At 34.7% G+C, this 19,715-nt stretch overlaps 1 protein-coding gene across 8 annotated transcripts in view; it reads left to right on the top strand.

Moving 5' to 3' along the window:
- LOC593505 (mitogen-activated protein kinase kinase kinase kinase 5) overlaps positions 1-19,715 on the top strand; it is a 64,705-nt gene that overhangs the window by 27,545 nt on the left and 17,445 nt on the right. For 4 of the 8 annotated variants that reach the window (XM_011672944.2, XM_011672943.2, XM_011672942.2 and 1 more), the window contains exons 6-13: positions 1,496-1,620; positions 8,202-8,281; positions 9,430-9,574; positions 10,286-10,417; positions 11,045-11,120; positions 11,610-11,736; positions 15,669-15,707; positions 18,877-18,933. In XM_011672944.2, coding sequence (XP_011671246.2) covers positions 1,496-1,620; positions 8,202-8,281; positions 9,430-9,574; positions 10,286-10,417; positions 11,045-11,120; positions 11,610-11,736; positions 15,669-15,707; positions 18,877-18,933 — 781 coding nt within the window. The remainder of the gene's footprint in view (positions 1-1,495; positions 1,621-8,201; positions 8,282-9,429; positions 9,575-10,285; positions 10,418-11,044; positions 11,121-11,609; positions 11,737-15,668; positions 15,708-18,876; positions 18,934-19,715) is intronic. The other 4 variants (XM_030999451.1, XM_011672945.2, XM_011672946.2 and 1 more) reach the window with 3 other exon arrangements.

The raw sequence follows: 19,715 nt of genomic DNA, 5'->3' as shown, positions 1-19,715 counted from the left end.
TGTGCAATGTACTGGTCAGTAAATAATAGATGTCATTATCTACAGTGTTTTATTATTTATACAATTCATTTTGGGAATGTTTGTTATTCCATGCATTAAAAAAAAAAATATGGATAATTACATGTAGGTTACATAATCAAAATAACAATTCAAGAAAAACCCACATTATTTCATCTAAACATCCTTACATGCTGTTATGCTGTTTTTTATTCAATATGTCCCATCAGTATCACGGCGTTAATATTATCCCATATAATCATATCCAAATGTACATGTACGTGCATGGTATTATCATAAGCAATGAGATTCATATCCTACATCAATGAGTTAATGAATGCTAGTAATCCCCTTCCGTGCATAATTGACTGAGCCAAGGCCAGCGAGAGTGAGACCACTCCAAAGAAAGATCATTAAAGGCCCTACACCCATATCCGTCCGTCTGTACTAATGAATGAGGATTGCTTTCTGAAAGATAATAAAGCTTATTGGAAACTCTCAGACCTTCAGATTGTTCAGAGAAAAGCCCTTTCTTTTTATGTTTTGAAACATTTTAAGTACTTTGTCATGTGAGACATTTTCAAATGGCTATTTAGTAAAACCCCATATGTGCAATTTTATATCACTGAAGTGGTGCTTATGGTGACACTAGTTGATAGACATATTTGTTGTGCAATTATTTGTTTGTATAATTTGTATAATATTTGGTTACTATGAAAAAAGATACTTTTTATGCACACGTACAAGTACATGTACAGTGGCTGCATTATTCAAGGCAGTTTGAACATTCTTTTACAATTTGCATTATTGTACTAATGCTTGGGAGACTTCCGCCACACAAGAATGATATATTAACAAAGAATTAAATAGCTTTTAATACAGAGTCAATATTATTTTTTTTCATCACAACATGATTCAGACATTTTAGAAGCATTTTGCTCCCTATCAGTTTGATATCGGTACTGGAATATATTCCTCCAATGATATCACCAGTCACAAGTACATATGCATGTACATGTATGATTGGCAAGACTCAGCTAATATCAGCTGGCATTTTATAGGAAGCGTAACATGCCATTGGCTAATCCCCTCGCTAACTCTCAAGGAAATTGGGAAGTGGTCGCCCAGTATTAACACATTACTGTGAGATCAATAACGGATCGGGCTGGTGCGGATTCCGAATTGTAATTGCCTATTTGTATTGACGCATGTATGATAGCATTTTTTTGTATTTGGATATAGCGCATTTGTCTTTTATATCATGTTGTAAATATGTCTTTTGCTGTTGATAGGGGGGGGGGGTTAAAGGTAATAAGCAAGAATAACTATTTATTCTACTCCATATAAAATAGAAAACTAATATGTTCGCAAAGGCTGTTTTTCAATTCTATAGGTAAGGAGATTTCTTCACCTTCTGTTTCTCTTTTCTTTTCTGTGAGCTGTCCTGACCGTACCTTAAACATTTATTCTAAACTCTTTCTCCATCTATCACTTGCAGCTGACTTTGGAGTCTCAGCGCAGATCACACAGACGATAGCAAAGAGAAAGTCGTTCATTGGCACTCCTTATTGGATGGCCCCTGAGGTGGCTGCTGTGGAAAGGAAAGGGGGCTATGACTTCCAGGTGAGTTTGAAGTTATCATCCTCCTAGTTACATCATACAATGGATACACGTTCATAGGAAGCTCTTTTTTAGTTCAATCTAGGCATACATTTTATTGCATGGGGTTAGGAATGAAATGCTACTACATAAGGTAACGTATTCTCACACTAACTGGAGTATTTTTTCCATTCAGATCTATTCTCATTAATATACAATATATTGTCTATTGTCTGAACGGCTAGTAAAAGACCTTCTGGCTCCAAACAGATGATAAGTATCCTTTTAAACCCAAAGTGCATATAATAAATAGATAAAATGCATAGATAAAATTACTCTCATGTTTTTTTTCCAATAGATTATTAAAAAAATAAGTCATAATGCATATTACCACCATCATACTTGTCTGTACACTTCTCTCAATGCATGTAGTAGGGATGAGCTTTTCTCTCAACGTGTATGCAAAATGGACTTGTAAATATGGATACTTTAAGGCGTATTAGTCTGACCTTTTCATCCAAGTGTGAGATAATGAGGCATCATTATTAGGACTTAATATCTTCTAAGTCTAGGAAATTAGTTCCCCTTCCACCCTTCATTTAGTTGCGGTGGCGATCCTAACTTTTCAAGTGAGCAGTATTCCATCAAGCCAGCTAAACATTTCATGATTCGTCTTTTCATAAAAGAGGAGAAAGCTTGGCAGTAATTCCAAGAAAAGAAATGTTTAGTCTCATGCAAGAGAAAATGCATGCATCTACACATCCATGTATGCTGTGTGCATCAGTTGTTAATAATTGAAGCCAAACACATGGGTAAAACATTTAGATGACGTGTTGATTGCCGGTCCAAAGTGTTGTTGATTAATTGCTGGGTAAATAGCTAGGTGTGAGCTGAATAAAATGCATACCATCTGGTTCTGTTTTTGATGCTTTTCATCGCTGGTAAATCATAACAGTAAATCTGCCAGCGTGAGAACATTTCCCCTCGTCTATCTCTGCATTTTATTATTTATGCCACGGTTAATGTGAGACTTCTTATACTATATAAATCCAGACTTGCTATAATTTCTAGGTTATGAGACTCTTCCTTGCAGAAATGTGTTCAAAGGGCGGTTGTTTCATGTGTTAGTACATTCAGTATACTTCTAGCTGAATGTTTTTATCTGCATGTAAATCTTAACGTAAGGTAATTATGGTACAGGGATCACCTTGAATATGAAGAGTTGATTTGGAATAGATCATTGTACTTTGATGCAGTATATTGAATAAAGGCATATGTCAAAATCAAAAGGCATGACATATTCCTATTAACTGTGATGGGGTGGGGGATTAGTTAATATATTACGGTAGTTATGAGGAGTGGATTCCCTCATCTCCCAAGTTGTTCATTTTTGTGCACATACATGTACATGTACATGAGTAATGAATATGGTATCTCTGCCTTGACATTGAAATTTAATTTTTACCTCGATTACCAGGATTTAATGATGATTCTGCTTTTAAATATGCACACTTTCCACTAAACAAGGGAGATTTCTAGTCAGTAACTATTTTTTTTCAGGAGCACACATGCCAGTCCAGTTACATCTTAACAGGTGCCCAGTTAACACCTGGGTGAAGACAAGCAATGCTAATAAAATACCTTCCCTTAAAGGTAATACAAAGTTTTGGTATGGGGTCATGAATTTGGTTCAAATGAACATATGCGGTCCTACAATATTCAGTGATCGTTGTTGCGTTTGAAATCGAGTCTAAAGTTATGAAATTGTAAATAATAAACTCTTTATGTTGTATAGCTCCCTCTCAAGGTCAAGATATTAATCAAGCTATAAAACGATATTTCTTGACTCAAATCTACCGATTAGTTGTTCCCGTTTGGAAATTATATATCACAACTACATATTCTGAGATTTTCATGGTCGCAGCTACCATTGTACGGTCGTAGGCGCTAAATGAAATTCATCAAAATTTACAGGGAGCACCGGTAAATTTTTATGTTCAATTTTTCTCGAAAGCAGAAGTAGTTTAGGGGCTAATTTTTCTAGTGCTTATAATACATCCACAGGGGCATCCAAATATATCAAAATTGTAAAGAATCACTTTCCACCCAACTTTCAAAATTTCCCCAAACTTTGTATTTCCTTTAAGGAAATATTCTCTTTTTATTACTATTGCTGCGATCACAGTTAAAGCGCATGCAATGCACATGTACCCAGACTCATGTGGAAACTTGAAATGTGGCATTTCAACCTACTAAATGTTGTTTAGGAACTTATTTGTAGTCAGGGCACTGACCAAAAGAGTGTGTTGTTTAGTTTGAATGGCTCTGCTGTTTTTCATGAATCTCAATCTGAGTACTCACATGGGGACCCATATTGAGTAGCTAGATTGTGTGAAATGTCAATAACCTCTCATGGGAGCTCTCACACCGTCACAGTTCAGGCTGTCAGAGATGCACTGCATAGAATAATGAATACAGTACACAGTTCATTACACCAGGTTGTATTATACATGCTGCTCCATCATCAGCAGTTTGTTGACCTCATGGGAATATCTACTCCTGTCATTTATTATTATATGCGCTAAATGGTCTTGGGAGATTTTCTGTATTGCATGAAAATGATGTCATTTTTATTTTGAGGTTGATGGGTTGTTTTTTAAGACACCATACAAGGCCATGAATCTGCAGGAGATGACCTCCTGTATTAAAGGTCATCACAGATGTGGTATGATGGCTTCCGGAAGGAAAGAAAAGCTCAAAACTAGTATTGTGCACTCTTTAAATAGTTGTCCTCCTGACCAATATTTTAATGAGAAATCATTGTAGCCCAGTTGTGCTGTTCCTTATTTATAAAAATTTACTTTTTAGAAATACAGAACAAACAACATGTTCATGTAATGTGCAAAATGTTCGCCATGGTAAACTATTTTCTGAGGTTAATTACTGATCCTATGTAAATACCAATGTCATGATACTAGAAATGTGTAAATGAATATTTGCTTGAAATGTGTTATAATAGATGTAATAATATTCATTTCCCTTTTAGCTGTTCAGTGTTAGCTCATTATTCTCCAAGTACATTTACATGTAGATGTGAAACATGAAGTGTAGCTTTATAGCTACATTGTCTGCTCAAAATGAGTTCAGTGACCTTCATGATATTCGCCTATCCTCAAAAAACTTCAGTACAGACAAACAGTATTATTTGCATTATATATTTCCTTAAACTATTTGAAAAATGAGTACCTTTAAATCAGGTGACAATATATCTTTATGATAGATTTTCTGCTTGAAGGACCTGTTGGCATGCCTGATACACAAGACAAATGTATACACAGCTGCAACACCAAATGCATGCAAATCAGTAGACATTTGTCAATAGGACAAACATTTATTCAAATCCCTGATGAGTAACGTTAGCTGAAATACAAACTGATACTTATCCACAAATGTGTAAAAGTCGCCATAGTCATTGTATGCAGTTTGAAAGCACAAGTAAAATATTTGTTTTTATCTGAACAAAGAATTGATTTCCCTTTTTCTCTTTGGACTCAGTGCTCAGATCAAGGCTGCGGAAGCCAGTATTCTATTTACTCTATGAATTACTTTCAGAACCCACAGTAGAATGGGTCCGGCTCCCAATGGAGTAATATGTGTTGATTTAGTAGCATTGGATGAAGACAATGTATTATCATGCATGACTCATAAAGGGAGGAGTAAAAGAGAAAGAAAGCTGTTCTGGATTTGCCTTTGACCTTTTCCTCACCTGTTTGATGTGGTCTGTTTGATCGTGGTCGAGCTGAAAATGTCGCAATCAAGTGTGTTTGTTCTTAACATTGTGATTGCTAGACCCTGAATATTAGCTGTCTTTTATTTTAAACTCTTCATGGTATTAATTGAAGGTAGTCTTTAGTTATGGCGATGAAAGAAAATGAGTTTTATTATTGAATATAAAACCAAATTTGACACTGAAGTTAATCTGAAAATATGCACGGAATTGTCAGGAAAAATACCAGTCTTAGGAAAGAGAGTCAGAAATGGGGGTAGCCATCATAACTTTGTGTTATTCATCACTGTTACATGTACCGGTACATGTGTTCCAGTATTCATTTTTGTTATACCTCTAATTGTACACATATAAATAGTTCCTAATGCCAGCAAATTGTTATGACCTTGTTCATACCTAACTGATCTAAAAAGGCCATCTACAGTACTGGCTATTGCATGATGGACAATCCAGATTTTGTTTTCTCTTTCAAACCAGAAATCTCATTACCAGTATGCAGTTCTAACTTCTACTGTTGTTATTGATAAGCTTTGAATTAATATGAACCCCTCCCCTTTCCCCTCCTTCACATTCAAGGTCTCTGTCTGCATGACACAAGTCAAGGCCAGAGAGCCCAGAGAGTGGTGCATAGCCATTACTCAGAGTGACACAATCAATCTTCCCCATGTGAAAGGTAGCCTGTTACATGATAACAATATATCTGGACCAGCCCAGTCAGTTTGTTTGTCCTCAGTAAGGTCACAGGGGGTCAGGTTACAGTGAAGGCATTTATGTGTAGTCTTTGTACAAGACATCCTTATATGTGCTTTGGTGTCTGTAGCCTGTAGGCCTATTTGTAGCTTTGTCCCTTCTAGCTAAAGCCACCTTGTAAAAAATAACTACTTGTAGATCTAGATGTGTGTGTACTGTGTGAATGGTGGATGCAAACACTCATGCTACATCTCCAGTCCAGGCAGATCAAAATTTGAAAAAAGTAACTTTGCAACACTGCTCAGAATATTGGTGCATTGTTCAATGTATTGTAGGCGCTGTTTTATAGTGGAGAGTGTTAGCCTTACATGTAGACCTATACTAGAACTTATTGTGAAATTTGAAACAAAGGCGCTTTTTCTAAGGATAAAAAAAGTAATGCTGCGCAGGCCAGGTCTTAGATTTGAAAAAAAATATGCACAGTACATGTACATGTACATGTATGTATGTAAGTTTTGACAGGAAAAAGGAAAATGCCCATTTGTCATGGTTCTCAATCGAATGATTGTCTGAAAATTTTGGGCTACTACATTATGATAATTACCTTAACTTTCATCTAATCTTATTGCTGTATTTTTTAGGATTTATGCCAAGATGAGAAAGTGATCAATGATAAATGTCAATTTAGTGCACCAATTTGCTGTCTAATTCACATGTACACTGTACACTAGAGTGATACATTTAGGCAATGTTCCCATGGAGGCTTACATTTGACAGGGTGGGCCTAAGGAATGAATTCTCATTTGACAGCATTAGCCTTCTTTATGATTGCAAGAGAGTCCATGCCATGGCATGCCAATCAAACATGCATGATCGAACACTGGCTTCGAGGAATGAAGTCTGTTTCAAGAGACTAATTAGTTTGAACCCTAGGCAGACAAGTGTTGAGGGGAGGGATTGAACAATGTAGTGTATTGTCTTCTTTTCTTCCCCTCCATACACTGCATGAATACCTTCCTTTGACACAGAGGTTAACCTGTCAGGAAATCTACCCAACCAATTTGCATACAACTGTCAAATAAATTAGGCTTGCTCTGGATCTCCCAAGATAAATATGTCCCTTCAAATCTTATACTAGGATATGTGTGTTGACATGTACAGACAGTGCACATTGCATGTAATTGTAAATCAGTACAGTTCATGTTCACATGGATTATGTAGCTGTGTTTGATACATGCAACTCACATGAACAATAGTCAATACATATGGTTGTAATTTTCTGCTGAGAAACGGAAGAGTCCAAACTTGTCATTTAACACATAGTTAGTGCCTTTCTGGCTCTCCGGTGACTAGTTATCTGATCATTGCCTGCAGTATGATAACAACAAGAGAAAAAAACATGAATGTTGTAAAGAATATGACTGTTCTACTTGTACACAACATTCTCATGTATTATACCAACAATCCTCTCATCATGTACATTTGTACCATTTTGCTGTGCATAAGCCTCTACATTCTATTCTCTACACCAGGGTTTCTCAAAGTCTGGACTGCAGGGCATGTCCATCTGGACCACGGGGAATCTGCTTCTTTTTTTAATGAATTGTAGCAATACCCCTTCGATCAGATACAATGTACACCTAAAACAAGCCTTGTTTTCTTCAGTATTACAAGTGTCATTACTGTTTTCAAAAGTTTTGAGTAGCCTCTCTGTGTCTGCATGAAACAAAAATGAATAATGTTTGAGTCCAGCTCTCCAGCAATTAATAGCACATTGTTGTTTAATTCATTTGATGTAAATACATCAAAATGAATGTAAGAATTACCTTTTAGCTATCATAGAATTAGAAATCACATGTGGACCGTCAAGTAAAAATGTTTGAGAATGCCTGCTCTACAAAGAATCCACTGGGTTTTATGATCAGTATGAGCTTCCAATTAAGTGATCATCTAGTAGGACCTACATATGCATGTATCAAAAATTCGACATCGTAACATGTGTTGATGTAAGAGCCTGCCAGTAAGTTGTCCATTATCTTTCTAGAATGGATGGGTATGATGATTTGTGTGGTACTAAAACATGACCTAATGTGTAGTAAATGTCTCTTTATTCTTTCTTTTCGAACAGTGTGACATCTGGGCAGTAGGTATCACAGCCATTGAACTAGCAGAGCTTCAGCCACCAATGTTTGATCTACATCCAATGAGGTAACACTTTGATTCTCACAAACTACTCTAATATGACATACAAAGCTCCTAAAGTGCAGCAATACTGTCCTTATTTCAAGTCTTTTGTTAACCTAAAGATAAACTTGAGTTCTGGTAAAAAAAAGAAAATTAATTCTCACAGAATCAAATGAAACTTACACTGAATGTTCAAGATTACAAATAAATTTCATGTGCCAAACAATTTTGGAAGAAAATGTATACTGGCTGAGTAATGAGCATAGAAAGATAAGGAAATTAATGTATAGTAGCCCGACACCATTTGTGTAGTCCCATTTACATCTTTCTGTGTACAGTGCTTGTAACTCTACCAAGACTGGGCCAAATTTCTTATCATTTTGATGATTCCAGAACCTTGCAGTACACGCCAATACATATAAGCTATATGATCAACCTTTTCTGATGATTCCACAACGTTTCTTTCACAATGCAATCGCATGACCAGAACTCAACTTCATCTTTAAAATGTATAGGGTATTTTTCATTTCATACACTGATGTCATGATTACATTGTCAATGTAAGATTTGATTAAGTTAGCACTGAATTTAATTTGTGAATATTTCAATTGCACTTAATCCAATTTAAAAAGTACAAAGGCATTCAAAATGTCTAGACTAATGAGACTTTAATTGCAATTATCTTGTCTAACTTAACAGAATGATAGTTGACTTCTCTCTGCATGCACAATGCATTCAACGCTACATAAAGTTCATTATGCACAGTATTTCTCCCTTGAACATGTTGGTCTGTATGAAATATGTTTGAGACCCTCTTCCATAATTGCCCTTTCAGAATATCCATTTCATATTCAATGGCCCACTACTTGAACCTTAATTATGCTTTCAGGATGCTATTCCTAGTGCAAGAATCATCAAGCTATAGAGCAGTTGGTCTCTCATATCGGCAATAGAAACTTGATGAATGTGAATGAAGGGATTTGGGTATTTTACAAGATAGTGCGATATAACACAATATTTCTTTAACCCTTTCACAACTTTGCGTGAGATATCGTAGGCTACGGTATTAGGAATATGCATGTATACTAACACCAAGGTAAGTATGAATCAAGAGAATAAATGTCATCTTCTTTCCGTCCTTCCTCCATGCTTTGCTTGGCTTGGCTTTGCAGGGCTTTGTTTCTGATGTCAAAGAGCAACTTTGTTCCACCGAAGCTGAAGGATAAGAACAAGTGGTCGCCGATATTCCATGCATTCATCAAAACAGCACTAATCAAGAATCCAAAGAAAAGGCCTACTGCCAGTAAACTTCTTCAGGTGAGATAAACTGACTAGTTACCATGGCAATCCTATAATTGTTTGTAGAGCACATTGATCATCAGAACCTGGTGGATAAAAGCAATATCCATATTATTAGAGAGAAAACTTTCTCCTTCATATACAGTCTTCCAAGGTAACACTGAGAATCCAATCAATATAAATATATCTCAAAGCCTTGTAAAATTGTAGACTTCCTATCATTACCTCTTTACTACTTTATATTAAAAATGGTAAATTTCAATTTTAAAATTACATAACATGAATGGTTTGCATAAGTTCAAGGAAAGTAAAAGAATGGAGAACCTATGCATTTATGTTGGTACTTGATTTAACAATGGTTTTGGCAGAGTTCACATGTTCATGTATGTAACCTTATTGATGTATGTCTGTCTAGGGATCTGTATGAGGTTGAGGGAAGTTCCTGAATTTGTTTTAAATTCAATAGGTTCATATATATTTAACATGGGGTGGAACCATTTTTTGTATTGCAACTTTCCCACCTACTATAAATGATCATTCAGAGAGTATGCTTGAAGTAACCTTTGGATTTTTATAAAACTGCAAGCAAATCTGGATTAATAGTGTATAAGAATTATAATAATCTTATTATCAATATTCTGTTCCTTGAATTAATTTTTTTACATAATGAAATTTTCTTGTAGCATGCTAGAATATTACTGTTATTATTTTGTTAAATTTTGGTTGTAGCATCCTTACTTCCAAGACAACATAGACAGGCTGACTGAGCAGACGATGAGGCAACTGTTAGAGAAGGCTCGTAATGTCAACCCAGGCTATTCACCCATAGAAGATGATGATGATGATAGGTTAGATGAACAGGTAATCATATGCTCTCTAAACAAGAGTGTCCTCTAATACTTGATCCCTTGATGGTATGAGACACTCCAGCTAGACTGTGGTCACATGCATTCAGTTGATGAAGGGCTTGGATTGTATAGTCCCTCCATCATGATCAACATTGAACCCGCACTAATTACTACATTAAGTATGACTGCTGGATGGTGACATATGAGCAGAACAAAATAAAGAAAATATGCTGTCAAGATATTGCTTTTATATTCCTTTATAGGGTGAGATTGGTATGAATTGGGAATTTATGTTAGAGTTTTGGCCCACCCCTGTCCTTCCTGCTATTTTTGGGCTAGGCAGACATGCCTGGTTATGTTGTTTGAAAGGCCATTTTGTTCTTACTTGGCAAAGTTCTCAATTGTCATTTTAATAGAAGTATATTTTTACCATGAGATGGTGCAATGTTGATGGTAAATATCAAGCCATTTTATCCAACTCTAAAATTTATTATGAAATCAGAGTATTCTGGGACAAAGACCATTCAATCTATATTTTTAAAAAGTGTAGCATTATCTATAGTTTAAGTGAGCCGTTTAAAGTCTCAACTGTAGCATTATGTACCTTTTCTTAACTTTTTATTATCAACTTTTTTTCCAGGCACTAGTAAACGTGAAAAAGAGAGTATCATCTAAGAGGACAGACCAGAAGGACAGACCTGCTTCAGAAATCAACAGTAAGATTAAATATCTTGCATTTAAATTAAATAGAAACTTAGATAATAGTCAAATATAGATGATTTGTTATGGAATAGATTGTTGGAAGTGCTCCTTCACTCTATAAATAAAGAAGGACAATTGAGCTAAACAAGTAGGTTCCAGATACAAAGACAGCTTGCATTCAAATACAATAAACAGCAGTTAAAAGAGATTTTTATGATGCCGCTGAGAATTATCTACTAGTTAAATTGGTAAAAGACAACTAAATTTACACAGACAAAGAAAGAAATTTAAAAAAAAAATCAGATAAAGGGTGGGATGGGGTGAGCAATAGAGGATAATATTTAATTCTGTAGTTATGTTTTGAAGCTCATTTTTAGAAAGAAGTTCACCAAATGTATTGTAATTTTTCACTCCAATGTCTATTTATATTTCCTCTTTTCTGTGCTAAAGTGCAAGGAATATTCGCAACACTTATTCATTTAATGATAATTCTTGTTCTTTAGTGGACTTTGTGAAGAAGGTGAAAGAGGTTCCCAGGATGCCACCTGATGATGATGGCATGCTCGGGGAAGGTAACTACCAAGGAGCACATGAATGGACCCCAAGCAACGCAGAAACAGAGGGAAGAAAGTAAGTCATTGCAATAGCATTCACTTTGCCTTTGCCACACATTAACTCAATAGCACTGCTCTTATGTCTTCTGTATCAACCCCCTTCTTATTTGGAGCGGTTTCATTTCTAGGTTATTCCCTGGCAACAGTACTATATTTGAAGGCTATATATCATTGGCTATTGTATAACAAGAGATTAATGCCCTTTTATATATCTTAATGTGTTTCCTCAGGCATATACCTTATTAACTTTTCTCTTCATAAAAAAATGCAAGAAAAAAAGAGTATATTGATCAAATAGTAACAGATTTGAAAGCAGACTCTAGCTAAAATTTTGATCAAGAGTGATATATAAAAACTAAATACAATTTTTTTTTCTTTAATAGCAAAAAATAAAATATTAAAGAACAAAAATGAGCAGACCTATGTGTATGGTATAATTCATTGCATACCATGTCATGGTATACTTGAGTTTATCAAACTAAATGGCCATGTTCGTATGTTAGATATAGTGTCAAAGTAGTGTAAACAATTGGCAGCAACTTAATATATGCTGTCCAGGACTAATGTTGTCACGTTCCTTCCCCGCCCGATCACACTGTACTTCTCATGGTTTGTAGGAATATATTGCATCAGATTTATTGCCTACCTGATTATTGTTGATGGTCATGTATAAACATTGGAGAGATGGACTCAGCATGTACACCATACATCCATCAATGTGATGATCATTCTCAAATCAGTTCAGAACAGAAGCCGGTCTAAAGGTGTACATTTGATAGGGGATGCACTATAGACATTTCAGTACAATATGATTTTCCTTGTTGAGATAAAAATTAGTTTGATGATCAGTATTTCTTATTTGAAAAAGATACAATGCTGTATAATATAGGATGTAAGTTTGACAAGCAACTTAAATTTGTTATTGATGAAGGGTATGATGTGACAAGAGGTTAATTACAATTGAGAAGATCAGAAAACCGGTTTGAGTGATATATTAATGCTTGCGATTAATTATTTTGATATTTTGAAGTACATTGCATGTGGTTATTTCATAGCTCTCAACTTTATTCCTTCAATCTTTTAATAGGGAATAAAGTACTACAAATTTAATCATGCCCTGCTGTTTTTTAATAGCCCAGAAGACTAATGGGAAATTAATTGTAGATAAATTGTCTGTACATCGTTTATAGTCTGATGAACATCACAAACAGGGTCTGTTTACCAAGACTACATTGAATCCTAATGGATGTCTGTATTGGATGGGTTGAAATGGGTGAACGCAGACAATTGCTTCTATCAAGTCTTGTCTTCCTTATGATCAATTTGGGAACATGGCAATGTCTCTTGAGATGCTATGACGTCAATGTATCTAGATCCCTGGTTGCAGGTTGACCATCTTGCTTACAAATGGCCAATAATGTTTATGTCTTATTTATCATTCTTCCGTCTTCTCATGGCATGTTTATTTGAGAACAACACCCCTGGCCCTGTGCAGTGAATTACTCAAGAGATGGGAGGGATGCAATAAATTTATTAACGCTAGGATGTAATAATGTTTGTCCTTTGCTTTGGTGGAAATGAATTTAAAAGAACAACGTGTCTTTTTTTTATGCATTCCATTCTGTCGTGCCAACATGATAAACATACATTGTTATTCACATCAATTTAATTGATTTACCTACAATGATAGATAGTAATTGGTACTTCAATAGACCAGCAGTTCACTTTAATTGAAGAAAAGTATGCATGTTGTGTACATATTTTTAAAACTTTACCTTCTCCAGCTTTTTGTCTTTTGTAAAGCGCATTTGATTAAAACTATTAAATCCTATTTGCAACTTGATTCGACTGCATACTGACAGTACCATCAAGTAGCCATGACCTGTCCAATTCAAAGTAAAGCAAGATAAATCTGCAGCGGAATGAGCTATAAATATTAGATGAAGTAATATTATCTTCCAGGTGTCCTAGCCTGCATATTTTGTGCTCTTGTTTGAAGATGTCTAGTAATACGAGATGGGTTCATCCATTATTCTGTAGAAAACAGCTGTGCTATGGTGTGAGATTGGGGCCTATAGTTGCCTTCCCAGGTCTGGCAACACTATCAATGAAGTTTAAGAAAATAGACACAAGTTTTTTTCATGAGCTTCAATGTAAAAGAAGAGAATAAGTGAAATAGATTTTAATATTCACACTTTCATGACATAAAGACATTATAAGGATGACATACCAAGTATGTAAAAAGAATGAGATTAATTAGATGTCCTAAGTTCTTGAAATACAATTAAAAATGACATTAATTTGTCATCTTTAGTTTTGTATTAATTATACCTATGCATTATAAAAAGGCTTGTATACTTTCAAATTAGATTTCTACACTATTATGTACAAATCTGTTTCAGTTTGATTACACGTGCCAACTGAGCCATATTTACCAGTTCTCATTGCATTTGATAACCATCCAATCTGTGGCCTAGTCACTTAGATGTTAATATGCCCTCACACTGACACCTAGATATCAAGGACAGTCTTCATTCCATTCTAAAGATTCATCTATGTCTCATTAATGGCATGTAACCATCTTTCCTATCATTAGCTTCATTCCCATTTGATTACTGCGTTTTAAGACACGTGTGTCTTGTGACATGTATGCTAATTAACTGGTCTAGATCATTACTTTTAGTTTTAAGGTCGAGATTTAGTAGTATTATGTAATGTCAGGAAATGTACCAAGATTACCATTTCTTATTTAATCACCAGCTGCATTAATGGAATGATTAGCCACCCTGTTCTCATTTCATCATATTCCTCTTTCCCAAGTCTTTAATTGAGAAAACACCTTTATTTAGTTTTCTACACAAGTCAGAGGTTGTAGCTTACTTTAGGTGATTACAAAAACAAAATCAAGCAAAACGAAACAAAACATAAAAAAGACAAAGATTAGCATAATCATGCAGATGATTACTAGGCAGTACCAATTAAAAGAATCCCTTTTTTTCTCATAGCAGTAAGACAATGTAGATTTCATTCTTATAAGAAAACTTGAATTAACATTTTTATACTTGCTTTGCCTTGAAAATAATAATGCTTTGGAATCGATGTTGTTTGGTTTGTGTGTTATTATGTTGCTAAATGATAGGCTGAATGCATAGATTCCTATTTACATTGTAGGTCTATAACATATTCATTCAGCTGCAAGTTTGCAAAATAGGGTTTGAATTAATATTACACAATTTAAAAGTAACTTGTAAATGAAATATAGAAAACAAAGCAAAATGTCATGAAATTGCAAGAAAGTGGCATTCTTGTTTCTAATAAAAGAGCTGTATAGTATGGTTATGGGGAACTTTGACAGGAAGAAATGAAAAGGATCACAGAATTTTGAACTATTGGTCTAGATAAGAGATCAGGAGAAATATATTACCAGGCAGAGCTGAGGATTGAAATGGGTTATAACAAAATATCACAAAAAATATTGCAAAATTATTTACTTTACTTGTATCAAAGAGAACTGTTGCTGAGTTAGCGCCATGAGCGTCCCTGGACGGTGTGTGCGCTCTATAAGTTTACACTATTATTATTATTATTACCATATCTTTACCAGAAGGATTCACTTATTGTTAAAAATGAACAAATTAAAGCACAGGTGTTGTACCTTCCCCATGAGGCCAAACTTTAGGGTAAGACCAAGAATGGATGGTGTGTAGAGTTTATAAAGTTATTATCATTAGAGAGGAGGGGGGGGGGGGGGGGGCTACTAGTCTGACATTATCCCATTGTTTCCTTAATCATTTTTAGTTTAAAATTTTGAATCGATCTCAAATCTATTTTTTTTTTTTGGGGGGGGGGGGTTCACTCTTGCCCCCTTTGTGCCTGGTACACCCCGGTGTTGTGGCATCTAAATCTACAGCCATGATCAACACTTCCTTTAATCTTTTGCCTCCCTAGGAGTTTACTTGCTTCCGTTGAGGAGGAGCTACAAAAACGGTATGGAAATGTCTCCCAAATTCAAACCCTTATGTGTTTCTTGTCTCTAACCATCTCACCGCTTTGTAGAGTGTTGTGCTTGTGCTTTCCTTTTTCTTTGCATGCACCTTATTTCCTCTGCTTTTCTCATGATCATTTGGGATATGTTTGCTTTTAGTGTCTTTTACTCTTTTTATTTTTTATTTGATTGTATCTTTTTACCTGAGGAACAGAGATTGTCCAAAAGGTTTAAGGTGGAAATGTCAATGATACATGAAAAATGATGAACAAAATACTCCGGGCTTGAAATTGATGTTCTGCTTAGTGCAGCGAAAAAATAATCATAGGACAAACCTAAACAAATGAATAAAATCTATAAACCTTTTCACATTTAACATGTATAAGGCACACCTGCGTGTATAAGGATCGAACTTTTCCCCTGAAAATTCTTGCTCTTCATCATTTTCTTGCCTTCCAAATATTAGAAATGTAGTAGTGATTTTTTTTTTTTTTTTTTTTTTTTTTTGGTATGGGTTTATAAACTTGTTGGTGAAAAGTGTAACAATTGACCCGTCATTAATTTCTGGAGGAAAAAGACCTGAATGTGGATGACTATTGAATTATAAATACACTGTATGAAAACAAAATATGTGCAAAGCAAACATAAATATCTGAATAGACATGTAGCAATAACTCAATCAGGGCTTTTACAAAGTTATTAACTTGATTTAATGAAGGAATTTCATTGAATGAAAGAAAAGACCAATACTTTGGATATCGGTAAACTTAATTTTTTGTTTGTGCTATGTCTTCCAATTAACTCAAATTCATCTATTTTCTAGCACCCATGTACACTATGCACTACCACTGATGTTAGGTTGCTACAAATACTAAGCCATGCCTTGTATTGCTTTCAGCCCATGTTGTGCATAGTCTGGTGAGGGCAAGATGGGTCAGTGTTATCTCAAAACACAGAGGTAATGTCTTTCTAGCTCTCACTAGAATAATATTCCCAACAAAACCCTGTAGCATTGTGAAACCCACTCCCAGGCCTGCGAGGTACATAGGCTCTGCTTTTTCAGCTTGTTATTTGTACACTTAGTGTTCTTTTCATGAAATTCCAATACTAACCATTTTATAAGGTTGTATATTGTAAGGATTCTAATAACACAGCTCTCTTTATTTCTGCTCTTTAATATAAGATTGTTTTAATTATAGGAATTACTCCCCCTTTTCCATAATCTATTATCTCTTTGATGATTATAAATAAAACAAGTCTGAAATAGAACTCATGAGGATATTATTCAATCACACACTTAGTTTTCTTGATAATCAGGAAAAGAATTCACAAAATACAAATCTATATTATGGAGTAACATTTCACAATTTATGAAGCAGTAAAACTTCACAAGATGATGTTATGTAGAAGCTTCACCAAATATGTACCCTCAACTTATATTTTGCCAACAAGAATTCCCAGTGCAATTATCAGACATATCAAACATTTACAAATTATACTTTAAATTGATATACTTTAATATTCCATTTATGGGGTAGAATGTTAGATTTGAAACTCAAACAATTTTACATCATTTAGGATTAGTTGTGTGCTAAGATAAATACCTGCTTATTTTAGGAACAGGGTGAATTCTTGATCTACTTATTTGGCAATATATATATATATTAAAATGTAGGTGTTTATACCAGTAGTTTTGTGTTATATCAATCAATTGGGCAAAAAGAATTTCCGTTTCGGTTTAATAAAATTTGGAGTGGACTATTAGGCTATTATTATTATTATTATTATTATTATTAGTATATAGTGAATAATATTATATAGAAGGGTTCAAAAGATATATGTACATGGTGTCTTAAGGTCTTTTATGTTACTAAACCTATTTGTATATGGCTGTGTTTAATTCATTATTTCTTTAATGGTCTAATATCATTTTATTACTCTTAGTGCTGTCTGTTGCAAACACCTGTTTCTTTGTGGTGCTGTATACACATCCCTTGCCTGAATGATTCCCTTTACTCTCATGTCTATATTATGCATTACATCCAATTCATATCTATCTATAGCTATTACAAAAAGGTATTTAATTTCATCACAAGACCAATATAATGTATTTATCTGTAATGAGCAAGTTAATAGTAAGAAATTAATGATAATAATAACAATATATCTAGATATTTAACGGAATACTGTCTCTATAAAGGGCCATCTATTATGTGTTGAAATTATATACGATATGTATAGAATTTGATATAGCAATCATTTCAGTAGACTCTAGCCAAAGTTTTCTCATCCTTATATAACTTTAGCCTGAGTTATCTTAGGCTTAGTACTCAACAGGTTAATTGTGTTTAATGTTATTATCTGTGTTGATATTTGTCAAAGAAAGCACTAAATCCCAAGGAAATTTATTTAACTACCTTTAGTAAATACATGTATTATTATTGTACCTGTAGTGGTTTGTTATTCATATTCTAAGCTTATAATACAGTCTTGTTATTGAGAGAGAGATACAAGTGACGTGATGCCTTGGTATAGTAGAACACTCCAAACTCCCTTTCTGAGAGAGATCATAACAGTATAGAAAAGGCAAAGGGGTTGTAACTCACTGGTGTAAACACACAATTGGTGCAAACGGTTAGGATAAACTGTCAGACATTTGACAGATATTGCTTTCCATGGTTGTGAGCCGAAGATTCAAAAGATCAATTTCCAAAATAGATGTTTTAAATTGCACAAAGATATTTTTAGATTTGATAACTACAAGTGTGACTCTATATCTATTTGGTTGTAGCTGGGGAAAGAGGTTTCTAGACTTGAGAATAATCAGGCATGATGAGATTTCTCATGTGCCAGCTGGTTTTATATCCTGTTAGTTTTTTCCACATATGAAAAAAAAATTCTTAAAGGAAGACAAAGAAAGAATTTGTGTGAATTCCAGGGGGGGGGTACAGAGGAACTCTACTGGGAGAGTATGTACCTTTGAGGTCTGTAGCTCTTCTTCGTCTCCAATTCTTCTCTCATCTCATGCCTGGTATAGAGAATGGAAGGCTTGATACCCCATTGTCTCTCCTAATACTATGTTGGTTGTAGCTCAATGTTACTGACTTGCATGCCTTTTTGCCTTGTCTTGTCTTGCATGCATTTCTCTCTCTTCATCTCTTTGACATACAGGGGTCATCAGACCAATGATTTCAAAGGGGCTGAAGAGAACACAGAGGAGGGCAAACAGTAAGTATCTTTGCCCCGCTCTGCTTTGCCCGCCCGATGTTTTTGTTCTCCTTCTTCCTCAAACTTTTGATGAGTTTTCATTATCTCTAATAGTAGAAACAGTACTAAATTTCCTACCATTCTGTCAGGTTCACTCTCTCAGTGTGGGTGTGTGTGTGTGTGTGATAACTTGATCTGTTTTTATGTCTTCTTATCATACTCCTCTTAACCCTACCTCAAGATTAGTTACCTTTGTGATTCCATCTATGCCCTAGTCCCTTACATACTCACTAGAAGGTGTCCATCCCTATTGTAGAATTAAGTGCTATATCCAGGTTGTGACCTTGATATTATATTTGAAAAATATCAATAATTAAAATTAATAAAATATAATAAAGTATACTGTATTAGACCTGAAATTCCCCATTTATTTGTGAATGGTTAAATGGATCATAGAGGTAATTTTGTTTCAAAATTTGTTGTTATTTTTTCAAATTAAAAGTATGACAAGTACAGAAACATATATATTTCCAAATGTTATACCAATTGTATATCAAACATACCATACCATAGTTACCTCATAGAGAGAGAAAGAATAGTCTTCATTTTAACCAAGCATTTATTGTTCCTCATAATCAGTGGCATTCATTTATGGTTTGGGAAAACTGTACTTTGATTCACCATATATACTACTTCCCTAGGCTATATTCATATGACTCTGCATGAAATTTGATGCAGTCTACATGTATCATTCATCTGCAAAAATATTTAATGAAGTTGGGGATATTCCAATGAGGAACTAA

Source organism: Strongylocentrotus purpuratus, unplaced genomic scaffold (assembly GCF_000002235.5).
Source record: "Strongylocentrotus purpuratus isolate Spur 01 unplaced genomic scaffold, Spur_5.0 spur5_scaffold_5, whole genome shotgun sequence".
Lineage (NCBI taxonomy): Eukaryota > Metazoa > Echinodermata > Echinoidea > Camarodonta > Strongylocentrotidae > Strongylocentrotus > Strongylocentrotus purpuratus.
This window is presented reverse-complemented; position numbering and strand designations above follow the sequence as displayed.